Source organism: Atractosteus spatula, chromosome 2, assembly GCF_055471065.1.
Source record: "Atractosteus spatula isolate fAtrSpa1 chromosome 2, fAtrSpa1.hap1, whole genome shotgun sequence".
NCBI classification, from domain to species: Eukaryota; Metazoa; Chordata; class Actinopteri; order Semionotiformes; family Lepisosteidae; genus Atractosteus; species Atractosteus spatula.
The window spans coordinates 37202237-37219734 of record NC_142707.1 but is presented as its reverse complement, the minus strand read 5'-3'; the positions used below and the strand labels follow the sequence as shown (position 1 = coordinate 37219734).

The 17498-nt window shown below is 34.8% G+C and overlaps 1 protein-coding gene across 1 annotated transcript; it reads left to right on the top strand.

Moving 5' to 3' along the window:
- The first annotated feature begins 11350 nt into the window (after window positions 1–11350).
- Window positions 11351–17286, top strand: LOC148839648 (marginal zone B- and B1-cell-specific protein-like). Its single transcript, XM_088907674.1, has 4 exons — window positions 11351–11572; window positions 14773–14876; window positions 15534–15638; window positions 16438–17286. The coding sequence occupies exons 1-4, from the start codon at window positions 11351–11353 to the stop codon at window positions 16607–16609; spliced, it is 603 nt and encodes a 200-aa protein (XP_088763800.1). The 3' UTR covers window positions 16610–17286.
- The last annotated feature ends 212 nt before the right edge of the window (window positions 17287–17498 follow it).

Here is a 17498-nt window from a genome sequence, read left to right as displayed (position 1 = left end):
CTGTAGCTTTCAAATACAAATTCCAAGTAGTAACATCTCTAAATGTTTCTTTAAAGCATCTTAAATATAATCATAGTTATTATTAGTTTATATAAATATAAAATGTAAAATATAAATATAATATAAACTAAAAGGGAATACATTTATCAGAAATATATAAATATAAAAAGTCAATATCTTTTTGTTCCTGAAATCCAGCAGATTATGAATGTCTACATCACCCCCCAGGAGAAATCATAGGCAAAAAATTGAAGAACAAAGATATAGGTAAAAAATAAAGTTCAGATAGAATGTTACATATTTTTTATTTTCTACAGAGTAAAAAAGAGAAAGGAGAATTACCTGTAAGGAGTTTATAATTCAGATGTTTTTTGGGGTTTTGTAAATCAAACAAAAAGTGCAATTACAGTAAATGCACAATTATAAGCCAAACAGAATCTACACTGTTAATGGGATGCTAGAATGATGTAATATAATAACACAACTATATACCTGTATGCAGACACCAGATCTTAAAGGAACATCAAGATACATGAGTGTCAGAATTAAACCAAAGTAATAACTAATAATATTTTATGGCTGTAGGTTGTAGGGAAAAAAAAAGTCACTTCACTATTCCATGCAGTGGAGGAATCAATCAATTTAACTATGCTCAGAGAGCATGAATCAGTATACACACATACAGTATATTTAGACTATTTAAAAAAAACCTTGTCTACCAAATTTTAAATTATCCTTAAAGCTTTATAGCCAACTTTAAAGTATTAAAACCTCTTAAAATTTAAGAGAGGGGGACGTTTTTTTTTCTCGGGGGTAGAGGTAGTCTGCAGATATGGCCAAATATACAGTAAATACAAAAAGTACAAGGATTAGTGTAACGAAAGCGTTCTTTCCGGACCCTATGCAGACGACACAATCCAGGGATGAGTGAGGAAAACACGGGGAAAAAGGCATGCAGGAGTCGGGAATGAACACGGGGGGCGTGTCGATGGTGCGCAGGTGTTCTGGGGGGTGAGTCCGAGGCAAACAATCCAAAACAGAGTCCAATGTTAAATCCAAGATGAGGCAAAAGTCCAAAGCCGGGCGGTCCATCTGAAATGAAGACAAACAGGATTAAAAACCAGAGCGGGATCCGGTGGAGGGTCGGGGGGGGAAAAGGGGGAACGAGACCAGACGATCCAGATCCCAGACTCGCTTGGTACGGGAACCAATGCAGAGCCCGGAATAGAGTGAGCATCTGGCTTTTAAGGTGGGCTGGATAGGAGGCAGGTGCACAAATTCAAGTCAGAAGTGAAAAGAGCTGGAGCGCCCTTAAGGGGGAGGGACTACAATCGTGACAATTAGAAGGTGTGGTTGCATTGTGTTAGACTCATTTGACACATGCTCAGGGCTTTGTTGACATGGCTAAATGGATGGTTCGAGTACTGACCAGTTCATCAAACACTTATGGCTGATAAGCATGGTGGGACCGGCTGTTCTGTGGGAATGTTATTATCGGCTTACTCATCCTGTTAAATATTTCCATCCAATGTTGTTATTTGAATTATTTTAATTCTTCACTTGTAAGAAGGATAAAAGAGACAATGCAGATGCCCTTGGTCAAGGGGAGGGAAAATAGGGATTTTTTTAACTAAAGGGTTAAAAGATCAAATTATTTGCACGGCACTTTTCCCTTTTAGTTGAGTGTACTGATCTAAAGTTTTTTTGTTCATAGAAAATAACGGTGAATGAGCAATGCATCTTCCAATTGCATGATTAATTAATCAATTACTGTCTGGTCTATTCCATTATTATCTTGTGCTTAATAAATTACTCCTGCCTTTCAGTTTTATTTTCATACAGTAACTCAACAGAATGGTAAGAATGCTAGATTTTCGGGTTTTTCACACTCTACTGGAAGAAAATAATCTTATAGAAGGTTCTTACACTTGTGATCAACAAGTGCAAGAACCTTGTATAAACAATAAAAAATCTGAAGCTGTCGCAAGCTTATCACATGCAGAAATATCAGAGTGTGGGACTGACTGGAATAGAAAAGTAGCAATGACAGAGTTTGTCTATAAACAGTTCAATGTGATCCAGTAACTTTAAATTACAGGGATCAGATACTTAGGATGGATGCCATACAACTCAATTTCCTTGAAATGCTTGTTGAATTCTTATCTCTTTGAAGCTGCAGGTGAAGAAATGGAGTTACACAGTATGTCCCCTACAACTCATTGCTCAGGTTTCAGGGACTTAAAAATCAATTATAGGGATTTGGAACAAACTGTATATCTCAAAGTTGTTGTACTTCATCTTTTAAAAAGAGGTTAATAATTCCACTTGCAAGATTGCTTTCTTTACCCTCTCTAGAAAACGAAAACCCACCTCTTTATGACCATGTACTGTATACAGATGCAGCCATTCAAAATGCGCGGTATAAACCTGCGGTACGGTAAACTACCCACAAGCCACCACGGGGCACCTCAGGGCACCGCGGTAAGTGATTGGCTGGCCAAAATGACTGACAGGGGCACTCGTGGTGCATTGGTTGGTAGTGAAAAGATTTAATCATTTAATGTCTTTACTGTGCACATTTTAATAATTTAAGGGAGTTTTTGTGTCTGTTACAGTAAAAGAAAATGCCTGACAGAGCAGGGCTTGGACAGATTCCAAGTGCATTTTTGCAATTTACGTTGCATTGTGCATTGGGCTGCTGTAATACAGTTTAAAATAATTCAAAGTCTAAACAGTATCAGCTTTATTTATGGGTTGCAATTTAAAAAAAGTCAAAAACCGCACTCAAAATGCAATTTAGAGCTTTCTGGCAAGAGGAGACACCCAAATTAATAATGTAACATGCCACTGTTTGTGCATGAACAAGGTTATACTGCTATTTTCCTTAGATACGCAATTAAAAAAAAAAAAATTTTTGAATCCCCAGCGGAACTCATTCCATAAGAATCAGCGCTTTTATATATCGCCTTTAAACACATATATTTCAACACGCGTTTATGATTTAAATCAAAACGCGATTCAAAACAATATAAATGTTTATTTTGTAACACATAGGTGACTATTCATTGTTATTAAAAGACTTAAATCCGATCATGTTGTGATATTTAGAAATATAAATTTGTTTGGTGCGAGTGAGGTTTTATTTAATCTCTGACCAAGGGAAACGTTTCATTTTTTCAAAGAAATGTTTGTTAAAAAATAAAGTCATAGTTCCATGGGATTCGATCACAAACCATGTGACATAGGAGTCAGGAACCTAACCCACAGCGCCACCGGTGCAGTCACATACAGAATGCTGAAAAAGCACTACAGAAACATTATCGACAGAAAATGTACAGCGTGTACTATTCTTGTGTTGCGGTACATGAATATAATTATATCGTTATTAATTTCTTTAGATACGCGATTCCATATTATATTCCCTTTTAATCAAATTCTAAAAGTATGCTTGTTGACTCCGGTATCTCTTTAGTTAAAGACTTCGATGCTTAAAATGTTTAGGGAGAAATGGAATACTGGTGTGTATTTTTTCTTTAAAGTACCAAGACCAGCCATATACTGTATGTTTATGTTCCAAAATTAATATCGTTTATGGCCTTCACACGCGTTACAGTATGCTCCTATTCTTTTTATGCTCAGCTACTAAGATTTCCCTTTAGTGGTAAAATTCAATATCTACAACGGGCACAGCAAAGACGTTTACTGTAAGTCTTTCTACGACAGACCAACGGACCACGAGTGCCCCTGTCGGTCAACCAATCACGTACCGCGGTACCGAGCATCATCTTGCGTCACAATGCGCGATGCCACCTGCGATACGTGTCTGTAACACACACTTTGAATGGCTGCATCTGTACTTTGCTTTGAGATGCCACTTTTAAAGGTGATATATTAAATCAAGGCTTTAACTTGCTTTAACTACGCAAGTCTGAGTTCTTGTGTCTGTCCTATCCGAACCCGAAAGTATTACAATATGTATCTTTATAGCAGGTGGTGTACAGCTTTTTAGTGTAGATTACACTTTTCTAAAATGTATTTAAAAAATAAAAACGATTACAATCTAATCTTTCCACGTTTGATCCAAAGATCCCAAAAAAAAATCTAAACGGGGAGAAAGCTATGCTGAAAGTTTATTAAGATACTTAGAAGACAAAGATATCAATTTATGTTGCATTTGTCTGATTGTGAATCAAAAAACACATATATTTAAACCCGCGTTTGCGATTTAAATCAAAACGCGATTTAAATCAATATAAATGTTTATATTGTAACGCCTAGGTGACTATTCATTGTTATTAAAATGAATTAAATTCGATCATGTTGTGATATTTAGAAATATAAATTTGTTTGGTGCGAGTGAGGTTTTATTTAATCTTTGACTCAGGGAAACATTTCATTTTTTCAAAGAAATGTTTGTTAAAAAAAATTCATGGCTCTAGCGGGATTCAATCACAGACCATGTGATGTGAGAGTCAGGAATCTAACCCACAGCACCACCGGCAAGGTCGCATGCAGAGTGCTGAAAAAGCACTACAGAAACATTATCAACAGACAACGTACAGCGTGTACTATTCTTGTGTTGCGGTACATGAATATAATTATATCGTTATTAATTTCTTTAGATACGCGATTCCATATTATATTCCCTTTTAATCAAATTCTAAAAGTATGCTTGTTGACTCCGGTATCACGTTAGTTAAAGACTTCAATGCTTAAAATGTTTAGGGAGAAATGGAATACTGGTGTGTATGTTTTCTTTAAAGTACCAAGACCAGCCATATACTGTATGTTTAAGTTCCAAAATTAATATCGTTTATGGCCTTCACACACGTTACAGTATGCTCCTATTCTTTTTATGCTCAGCTACTAAGATTTCCCTTCAGTGGTAAAATTCCATATAAATATTCAATACTTAAACGGGCACAGTTAAGACATTAAATATACATATACATGCTGTATACAGTACAGTTTGCATACGGTAATATGTTTATGTTCCTAAATCAATCTCTTCTATGAGCATGTGAAAGGCATGGTGAATCGATTCTCAAAAATTACTGTGCTTTGCATGATTGGAAACAAATGCGTGATTGCGAAATGCTGTGGTGTTACTTTTACAAAGACGGTCAATGAAAAAAAGAATGTGGACCAGGGCAATACTTTGAGTTTACAGCTTGTCCAAGGTCATTCATTATTAATACTATTAGTAATATCTTCGTTAAAGACTTTGATGGCGACAGCTCAAACATGAGAGGTTGAGCTTTATTAGCTCCACCTTGCGGAAATTCCGGATACTATTATTTTAATTGCGGTATTATAGGAGAATTTACGGTAACTTGCGGTAGACTGCGTAAAGCGCACCGCAAAATAATGCGGTATCGCCCGCGCATTTTGAATGGCTGTATCTGTATAAACTTGTTCCTGATTTTAAACATTCAATACGAATAACCATGTGGGCATATCTAGTGGTCAGAGTGAATACTACCCAGTCAAATTACACTGTGTTGGATAATTAAAATGGAATACTTGAAACAATAATTCTCTAAGCAGACAGATGAACGTGAGATGAAGATTTAGTTTCTGATGAGAATTACATCAAATTTTCCATATACATGTACAGAACATACAGTGCCTTAAAAAGTGATCAGATGTTTGCCACTTTCAGATTTTGTTGCCTCAAATCTCATGGCAATTAATATCTGTTAAATCAATATCTACAACCTACTCCACACATTTAACACAAAAATAAAAAAGATTAATAATTTAAAAGGTTATTAATTTGTTTAGTGGTTCACATGAAGTATAAAAAGATTTCAAAGGCCCTTAATATCTCTTTGAGCATGGTAAAATTAATCATTAAAGTGAAAAGCACCCAGAGCTGCTTAGATCATCTCAAATAAACAGCCTGGCAAGAAGGAAACTGGTTAGGAGTGTCACTGCGAGGCTAATGGTGACTTTGACAGTTACAGAGTTCAGTGGCTAAAATGGGAGAAAATCTTCATGGCTTAACACAATTTCAGTTACTCCTTTAAACAAAAGATGCTTGTATGAGCTATACGAGGTTTTGCAAAAAAGCACTTACCTTACTATAAGCTACTTTATTTTGCAAACATGTGGCAAAGGGTTTTGTGGTCAGACAGACAAAATTTCAATTTTTTATATCTAAATGCAAAGCATACAGTAATATTGCATTTGACACAAAACCAACTTAGGGCCACACTCAGTCAATACCCTCCCTGCTGTCAAGCATGGTCATGGCCGGATTATGTTATAATGCAGGTTCTCATGAGCAGAGGCTAGGAAATTTGTCGATATGGAAAAGTACCTTCAAATCATAGAAAAAATCTGGTTCAGACATAAAACTGGGAGAAAAACTAACCTTTCAGCAGGACATTGATTCAAAGTACAAGGCTACTGCTACCCTGGAGTGGTTTGCAAAAAATAATGTTATTTTGAGTGGCCAAGAATCTGAGAATCTGACTGAGAATCTGTAAAAAAGCCTTGAAAACTACTATCCATAAGCAATCCCAAAGCAATGTTAGAGTGATTTAGCAAGTTTTAATGGGGAAAAATTGCAACACGTCCATGTACAAAGTTGACAGAGACTTATCCAAAACAACCTGCAGTTGTACAGTTATTGCTGCCTAAGTTGCTGCCACCAAATATCGAGTTCACTGGTCTGAATATTTATGCATTCATCATATGCCAGCAGCCATATCACTCTGCAATTCACAACTGGCATCCACTGAAGCTAAGCAGGTGTGAGCCTGGTTAGTACCTGGATGGAAAACCTCCTGGGGAAAAACTAAGGTTGCTGCTGGAAGAGGTGTTAGTGGGGCCAGCAGGGGTCGCTCACCCTGCGGTCCATGTGGGTCCTAATGCCCCAGTATAGTGATGGGGACACTATAATGTAAACAGGCGTTGTCCTTTGGATGAGACGTAAAACCAAGAACCTGACTCTCTGTGGTCATTAAAAATCCCAGGGCGCTTCTCGAAAGGAGTAGGGGTGTAACCATTGGCCCTTTCCAAGCATGGCCTCTTAATAATCCCCATCTATGAATTGGCTTCATTACTCTACTCTCCTCCCCACTGATAGCTGATGTGGGGTGAGCGTTCTGGTGCACTATGGCTGCCGTCGCATCATCCAGGTGGATGCTGCACGTTGGTGGTGGTGGAGGGGAGTCCCCATTACCTGTAAAGTGCTTTGAGTGGAGTGTCCAGAAAAGCGCTATATAAGTGTAAGCAATTATTATAAATATTTTTTTTTGTTCTTGAATTCTCATTGGGGTGGCACAGTGGTTAGCATGGTTATCAGGTCAATCCCAGACCTCGACTGCTATTTGAATAGTTTATATGCTTTCCCCTTGTTCTTGTGGGTTTCCTCTGCCTGTTGTGGTTTCCTTCTACAGTACAATTCAAAAACATACTGGTAGGTTAATTGTCTTCTGGGAAAGTTGGGAAAGTGTGAGTTTGATGGACGGGTGTCCTTTCCAGGGTGTATCCCACCTTGAGATAGGCGCTGGCAACCCTGACTTGCAAGAAGTGTTTAGAAAATGGATAGAGTTTTATTGGCATTTGCTGTAACATACCTTTAGAGGTATTCAGTCTGAGCACTCAAGTTTTGAATAAAATATTAATTTAAAATTGTGCGCGAATCAATTTAATTTCATAAAATGGGACACCTTAGGATGGGCATGAATCCTTTTGCAAGGTACAGTGCTTATTAGCAAACAAACACACTACCTCAAATGGTCTCTGTGTTTTAAATATTTCTTATAGTTTCATGTGCTTGAACATGACAGACAAAATACTCAGCAAAGACATGTTGTGCAAGAAAGTATAATTTGTTTAACTGATTGACTTAAATTAAGAATATTCTTCTCAACATGCAGAATACATAACAGAAATTTAGATTTTGGCATGAACATAGAATTTATACTTACTGAAAACATTTGCTGAATACAGAAATTATTAACTTTTTTACAAATACTGAAGACCATAAGACCATTTTACATTTGATTTTTAACTCATTTGGGACAAGACATCCTTGAATTACCTTAATATGAATGCGAAAAGAAAAAAAAAACACTCCCAACAGAATTATTCTGCTTTAAAGCAAATATCTCCCCTATGGACTATGATTCATACATACTGTATAATATGTTCAACATGTTGAAATGCGTTATAACTCTGCATCTAATTTGTTCCTCTCTTCAAAGGAATTTCAGAAAGTCTCAGTAAAGAAAATGATTACATGTATCAAGGGCTCATTTATGTAACCATACTCCAGGGCAACTTCATTGGTGTTCTTTTGTAACTACTGTAGGAATAACAGCAGGGAATATGCAATATAAAAATTCACTTTCAATATCTTTTTAACACAATGTACACATTAATAGTTCATCATCTCAGAAATTCTGAAGACAAGAAAAACTACAACACAATTGATCTGTCTAAATCATTACGTACAGTGTATACTGTAACAGATGCACAGCAGATCTGATTACTTGATTAGTAATTTCCTTATTTGTATCCACTGGAATTTATTTTGTGATTAATAAGAATGGATTCAGAACTACTTTATGCATGTTGTCCTGTCATTATTTCTGTAAATTTGTTCATGCCTAGGTTTCCTAATCTCTGTAACTGAAACTAGATTGCTCAAAGCTGCATCCTGTGGAGCACTGGTTTCGGTTTTTATTTGGAAAATGAAACTGAGACTAGAACACAGGCAAACACAAGCCGACACCCCCAACATTCCACTTCACCGATGACTCTAAATTACTTATTGATTTTAAAATAGTACACCCTTTCAAGATACAGTGAATATTTTATCTTTTAGACTATAAAGAAAGCAAACAGTGCAATAGGCTCTTAAATAGATAAAAGCTAGAGAAATAAAGTTGCCTGTTGAGTACAACAAGAACAAAACAGTTTGAGTTACCACTCATTACCAACATGAATTCTAGTCATGGTTTCCATTTACGAATTATGTTTGTGCCCTGTATATTTCAACTACTAACAATGGACTTTGTCCTTCACGTTGTGTCAGGAAGTGCTTTTGAACTCCAGAATTCTGTTTAGTGCAAAGCACAGCATAATGTGAGAGAGATTCCTTGTCATGAAAAGATCATTGATGTTCAAAGTATACAAAAAGGGGACTGATGTAAAAAAAAGAATTTGTTAAAGCTCCTCCATGAATTCTTCTGCTTTCATTCACTGGCCCTGCTGATTTAAAAGAGCATAACCAATAATGAAGTCACAACAAAGATTTAAATACACTTAAAAGAACCTTACCTTTCTTTATTCAAAATTCAGAACTGTAAGAAAAACTCAGAACAATAAAAGGAATATATCTGAGTGTTTGTGTGGAAAAACAGAACCCAATGAATGCAGGGGCTGTAATGTATACTGTATTACAGGTTTAAACAGTTTTTGGCAAAACTGCACAATTTCTTAGCTTTTAGCAAAGCTTATGATAATATGACAGGGCTGTATAATAAAAGTCTTACGTGAACTTTAAAACCATGACGTTTAAATGGACAGAATTAATTTTAATGAAAACCTACAACATCTTTTTATAGACCATGGTATAATCTATTTGATTGGATTTGACTGTTACACTTACTGCTTGTGTTTTGTAACCAATTTGTACAAACTTGGCTTATCCCACCAATAGTTTATTGGAAGGAACCCAGGCACTTACAGAATATATAGTAACAGATCAAGAAACATCAGGTTTAGAAATCAACACATTTTGTTTCCTTGACCTCTTTAAATCTAATCAGAAGTGTGATTGTAGTAGATGTTTCTAGTCTCCAATAAAGTGAGAACTAAAATTGCTAATACATTTGATCAAGTAAATTACATATCTTAATTGATCCAGCATGTAATTAAACTATGACATAAATATATGGAAGAAAATCTGTAGAAAACCTAAATGTAGAATTTATATGAGTGATGACTTATTCTCTTTACCAAATAATGTACATTTACAAGTACAAACAAAGAAACAATTGACAGACCAACACATCCTCATTATTAAAGGGGTGAGATTAGAAGGGGACAGAGATTCCTAAAGCATTTTGGAACAGTATTATTCAGTCTAAATTGTGGCAGATCGATATAGGTCAATAACTTCTCTTTCTTACTGATTAAGTATGTACAGTACTCTTACCGATTCAGCTTTGACTTCAATGTTGCACACGAGATTACTCTTTGCCTGAAGCCAGGTTGAATACCATGAATACCATCATTAACAACCCATTGAAAAAATGGTTCTCATGGTGTGGGAGACTATGCTGCAGGTAACAAAGACAGTAGCTAATTGCATACTTTGGTTTTCAAATAGTCATCAAAGCTCTTAACCCCTTTCCTCTAAAATCTGTCAAAGAAGGACATATTTTAACAGATGTTCAGTGGTTCAAAGCAAGTTTAAACTTTTTGTGGTGACCACCAATTTCTTGTTAATGCAGTTTATTTATTAATAGACTTCTTAAAAATATTTACTTTCAATAACAATGGTATGTCTAAAGAATTAATAACAAATAAGCCGGGTTCATTTTGCCATAGCTTTTGTTGTTTTTTGAATGTAAATATTCAACAAAGTCATTTTTAAAAATAATATATTGATACAGGACATTATTTCAAATGTATTAATCATCATAAACAGCCCATCATTTGAACCTTACAACAGCTCTAATCAATTAACAAATCTCCACACCTAGACCAGGGATACACAGTACTGTAGGAGACCAATCAATATCAACGGCATTCATCCTCATATACTGTACGCCATTTAATAAAATACCTGAAACCCTGATTCACAATTTTGTTTGTAAAGGATAATTTTTCGAATGTTGGTTTTAGTGCTTCGTGAACTAATGACAAAAAAGATATGGTACAGAAATTGTCATTTTAATCTCTACATAGTTCTTGGTAGACCTTAATGGGTGAATTCTGTTGTTAAACATAATTGTATTTTGTCGGGTTTAGTAAACTCTTATTATACATTATTCTTATACGTTCACTTCAAACATCAATAAACAAACGAGCATTAGAATCCCTGATTAATCAATTAGATGTATCTAATGCACATTTCTAGTGTTTTGAATTTATGTTAAAAAAATAGTAATTTTATTTTCACTTCAGATAGAGCGGTTTGTAAAACGCTGCAACACGTTTGAACTGAGTTGTTAATTTAAAGGTCAAAGCGTTTTAGGTAGCAGGGCTATAAAACTTCCTTACAGATACGTTTCAAAGTCCTATTGGTTGTTGTTTATTGCTTGTTCTGTTCAAACTTCCCCAGAAAATCCACCCTTACTTCCTTAAGCATTTCACTTGTAAAGCTACAATGTATCACTCTACAGCAATTAGTTTAATACTAATGGCAAGTGTTTATTCTCTAGTGACAGCTAGCATAGACGAAGTCGAAAAGCACGCAGAATTAAAAGAGCAGACGTCTGCTGAACAAACTATCCGCTTTACGTCTCCAGAACTTACAGCAGAAGATAAAAATTCCGGGCATATGCCTGACTATCTGCGATGCGATGCTTGTAAAGCAATTGCCTTTCAGGTAAGGTTGTTAAACTAAAATACTATTGACAAAATTACGTTTATAATATACAGTAAGTGATGTTTCGGAAGGTTTTTGTGCATTTTTTAAAGCTTCCATTTGACTGCCAGGATCCTTAAAATAATAGAAGTAATAAACGTTTAGTTTACAATATTAAACAAAACGGCACATACAGTATTATTACTCTTTATTTCCTATATACAGTATAATGTAGCATTCGGGAACAAACTCAATCGGGAAGTTGCTCAATCTTATGAATTGTCTGCTTCCATAGTATTGAAGCACTTAATGCAGTTTTTGATGTTAAGATCACACTTCTGGAAATAAGCAACTTCTGCTATCAGCAATGGTGTTTTGACAGGAGCTCTGAAATACTGAACAAGAAATAACGTTAAGAGAGGCAACTTGTATTTTAGAAGTTCTAATACGTTAGAGCAACATTTCTTGTTTATTCTACTGAAAAACAAATCATAGTTAGACTACAGACTGTTAAATGAAATAGGAAAATACGCGTAACTATTCAGCACGTTCAGAACTGTGGTTTGTAATGTCCATGCATCAGTAGGTTCCTCAAACAAGAAGCAAGCTAATAATCAACAGATGTAAGTTTCACAGTATCAATGTCATTGCTAATTGGGAGGGAGGGATGCCTATGCAACGATTATGAAGAGAAGCCACTTCATAACATTTTTGGGAGCTTAATGAAAGTGCACTATTAAACATTGTTCTAATGTAAAGATATTATTAACACTAGCATACTAGAAAGCGATTTCTGAAATGCACATAACCTTATGTAGATATTTAAATTTAAACAGATAATAACTTTATCACCACCTAGAGTGAAATACAATAAAGTATCAAATAAAAATGTTACATTAAAATTTAAGGGATTTGTAAGGATTAGAAACAATATTAATAGGCTGAAGGGACTTCACAATTTAATTGTTAATAGTGATGGGTTTCAATGTTTTTAAAACAAGCCTCTTTACAAACACAAGTTGCTTTCTAAAAAATTGAGCATCCTTCCATAATTTTGCTTCCTGATTCACTAAATTCTTCCATTTGAAGGAAGTTTTTGCAGATATATTGCATCTGGTAATATGCTGACATATAACTTTTTCATTCAATTCTTAAGTTGTTTTATGCTTTAAAAACACAACAGATCAAATTGCATAATGTATTTAAATGGTGGGTTTTGCCATTGATTGACAGAAATCACTGTATAAAAATGTCAAAATGAAAACAAGACTCTATAGTCTCCTAAATTATAAATATAAAATTGAAAATAAATGCTTGCATACAGTAAGTATTCATCCCCTTTAAGTCAATGTTTGGTAGACAAATTTGGCAGATTGTGCCAAAGTCAGAGTCTTCCTGGATAAGTTTGTACAGCCTTGCATATTTGGACACTACATTTTTTGCCCATTGCAAAAATAGAAACTGTAGAAAAGTAAAGAGAGTACAAATTTCTCAGTCTTACCCAGGTTGAATGGGAAATGTTGAACAGCAATTTTCATCTTTTGCAACATACTGTATTTTATTGGATTAACTTTAGAATTGACAGGACCACTCCTGAACATTGACATTTTTCTTGCAGACTGCTGCAGGTTTTCCTCCAGGATTTCTCTTTACTTTTCTGCATCTACAGTATATTTCCTTCTATCTTCACAAGTCTTCAAGGCCCTAATGCAGCAAAGCATTCTCATAACACGATACTGCCACCACTATGCTTCACAGTAGGGATGTTGTTCTCAGGATTATGTACTGTATGTAAAAAACATAATGCTTATCGTTGAGGCAAAAATGATCAATTTTGGTCTCATCATACCATAAAATCTTCTTCAATTTGTCTCGGACTCTCCCACATGCCTCTGGCAAAGTATAGTTGAGATTTGATGTGAGTTTTTTCTCACTCTCCCATGAAGCCCAAATTTGTGAAGCACCCAGGCAATTGTCGTTTGCACAGTTTCACTCATTTCAGCCATGGAAGACTATAATTCCTTTAGAGTTGTCACAGGCTTCTTGGTGGCTTCCCTGACTAGTGCTCTCTTTGCCTGATTCTCCATGTTTGAGGGAAGGGTGTACCGTATTTTCTGTAGTTTCCTTATAATGGACTTTACTGTGCTTTTGGGGATATGTAATGCTTTGGAAAGTTTCTTATTCCTTTCACCTGAATTGCGCTTTTTAATAAGCACATCCCAGATTCACTTTGAAAGTTCCTTTGTCTTCATGATGTACAGTAGCTTTTGTTGGGAGCTGAACTAATCAGAGATGGCTACAGTTTATTTATCCTAAATAAACACAGGTGGACTCCATTCAAAAAATAATATCACTTCTAAATGTCATTTGGTTGCACTAGAGCCTATTTGCTATAGGTGTGTCATAGTAAAAGGGGGTAAATACATTTATGCAATCACTTATTTTCTGTTTTATATTTATAATTAATATAGGAGGATTTGTAAAAGTTTGATTTCAACTTAACATTATAGAGTATTTTGTGTTGATCAATGACAAAATATCCCAAATAAACACATTTTATAGTGTAACAGTAAAATGTGAAAAAGTCCAAGGAGGGTGAATACTTTTGATAGGCACTGTACTGTAACTTCTTATGACCTGTAGGTGTTTTATGATGATCTTCAGTGGAATAAATTCAATTTTAATGATGTGTAAAATTATCAGTTTGTAGGAACGTTTGTCCATAGGTTATAAAATGGTACTGTAAGTAATTTTACATGTAGAACTTTCTTGCACTTTATAAGCAAGTGTTGTATCAGTTAATACTGTAGTTCATCTTATTAAAGCGTTGTGGGGAATATTAGCCCTTCTTCAGGAGTAACCGATAAAGAATGTTAGTGTTTTAACTTAAATATAGGGCATAAGTAAAGGGTGAATTTAAAATATATACAGTACAGTATAACATGTTTGGAACTTACTGTGATCTTTAAGCAAATCCTGTAATTCTCCTGCTGTTTCCTATGTAATATCCTCTGGAAAATGCCAAAACACCTTTCATAAAAATCAAGATTATCTGCTTACTTTTATAATTCCTGTTATCTGTGCCCCTGGTGACATGAAAAGTCTAATATTGTGTTCTCTGAGGAGTTATTAAAAAAAAACTTTGTATTATTTAGGGTGAGGAAAAATTGGCTGGGATTCATTACTTTTAACACATTTTGCGTGTTATTTTTGTATGAAAGATGACGGAATATCTGGCGAAAGCACAGCAAGGCAAGAATGCAGATTTGCTGGAATCTGAGTACATGGACGCACTGGAACAAAGCTGCTTTCAGAAATGGGAACAGTAAGTTTATACCATTCTTGTTTTTGACATCTTTTTTTAATAAACAAAATCTGTATTTTATTATTAATTTGAAGAACCACAAATATTCTTAAAATTAAGTGGGAAATTATTTACGATTTATTTATAGTTTGCTTTACTGCTTTGTCATACTTATGCATACCAATTGTGACTCATAAGTATCTTAGGAAACATCATGTATTCTGTTTTTGGTTGTCGGGTTATTCACTTGCATTTTTTTTGCACCACAGTCACAGTATGTAATATGGTTCCTTGGGCTGTGGATAGATTTTAGTTCAGTTTAAATCTAGTTTTTTGTGTTCAGATGCATTCAATTTTTTGCAATTATTTGCATTTGTGTCCCATAAACATGAAAGTTAAAAGAAAATATTTTTAAAAATGTATGTACAGTATGTAAGAAAGGTAATAAACAAAAGGAAGCCATTCAGCTCATCGGTCCCATTCAGTTGTTACTACTTTATTGATATAAGGATCAAATTCAGCTGTTTCCTGAAAGACTCCAGGGTATCAACTTTAATAACTACAGTAGATAGCTGAAGTTGAAAGAATGGGGCCACCTGCACTAGACTACCAACTGTTAATTTAGTAAGAAAGCAGTGGTGATGATATTGTATGCTTTCAATGCTTTTTCATGATCAGGTATGGATTGAAAGAAGTGTATGGAGTCAAACATCTTTCAGGGCCTGGACTGGAAACTGAAAGTGAGATGGGCATGGTTATGTTTGGGGGGCCGTGGCCAGGAAGGTATGAAAAATATCATCTCTGTTAGTTCAGACATTCTCATTTGCTACAGTAGATGCTGGCTAAAGCAACTGCATATTCTATATTTAAATTATATTAACTTTATCTTATACAATGTTATATAGTAGTTCTGTATTTTCCTTGCAGTATTTTTTTTTCCCAATCTTCCAACATCTCTACAGGGAGATTCCACACAGGAGCCTGTGATGAAGTGAAAGTGTTTTTTAATGATGAGAAATTTAGTTTTGTACAGTAAGTACTGCAGTCTGCCAAGAAAAGTCAGAATTATGGCTGATTGGTCTTTGCTATTTGCTCAATCAGTGGTGCTATCATTGCACACTCATAACTCCTGGATTTAACAGGATCATTTGAAAGGCAAACACCTACGGCTGTGCTATTCTTACCATCATTCACTTCCTGCCACTGAAATAAAATGAAAATTCTACATGAAGTCTGCAATGCTTTCATAAAGCCCTGACAAAATGAAATAGCTCAAAGGATGTCATCAAGATCTCTTCATGTGTCAAATTAAGTTTGTCACAAGCTCTTGTCCAAACATGTTTGTATGTGTAATGCTAATCAGAATTCATTAACCAATTAAACTGATTGATTAATTAAAATGATTGTAAGAATGTGACTGTTTACAAGTCCTAAATGGATATTAAGAACTCTTAAGGACAAAATGTAAGCACTTTGTGAGGGGAAAAAAACACTTTCTAATGGAATCAAGGCAAATGAAAAAAAACAGCTAACAAAAGCACTTTCTAATTTTATCTGAATTATCTTTTGCACATTTTTTCAGGTTATTTAAAATGTGTCAGAACTACTTGGGGGAATATGATGAAACAGAAATTTACCAAGAATACAGAAGAAACCCAAGTTCCTTAAGGGATTACCTCTGCTTTGGAAGCTCTGGAGTTTGCAATAGGCTAAGTAAAAAGGAAAAAATATATTCACCCAAAAATGAACTCTAAAATCTGTGATCTGAAATGGTTGTCTTTGTTATGTTTTTGAAAAGAGAATTTTGATACTCGGCAACTATATTACAGTATATATTGAAAAAAAAAACATTCTGGAGTTGGTTAAAAAGTCACATTCAAGAAACTGTGTAAAATCCTAATCCATAAAACATATGTACTGTATAATCTCTGTAGACATTTGTTTTGTTAACTGGGTTGTTCTAAACAGATCTTAATATATTTTCACTAAAAATACTGTGCTTCTTCACAAGGGTTTTTAATGTCTTTGCAGAAAAAAATATTTTCATACCTCAGCCATGATCCTGATTTACAGTTCATTCCATGTACAGTATATTTAAAAATGCTTAAGCTTTTACTTTTGAAAAACCCAGTGTAGTTACATTGACACACTTCATGTTAAAGTTCCATATTTCTTTTTTTCTGCAATTTGACTAGTAAAGCCTTAGTGCTTTCCAAGGTTTTTACAAAATGGAGACCTCTGAGTAAATTATTTTTCATTGAAACAGCCAGTTACCATTTTTCCATTCTAAATAAAGTACTATGGATTTATGGATGTATTAATGACTAGTGTTAAATCTTGCTCCATTTAAAAACTAAGTACTGTAGGCACATATTATGTAATTATAATGTTGAAGTGTTATTTGAGCAACATTTAAAATAAAGCATCCGAGAAAGGCAGGCTTTTGTTTATGTTTTATTAATGGATTGTTTTATTAACCCAGGAGTAATCATGTCATAACTATATCCATCTTTACTCAAGTTTCTGAGGAGTATCTAACTGAAGAATATAAAGATTTCCATCTGTCCATAATCCAGAGCTGCTTCACCCTATAATGGATCAGGACAATCCGAAGTCTAGCCATATCATACTGTGCATGGAGGG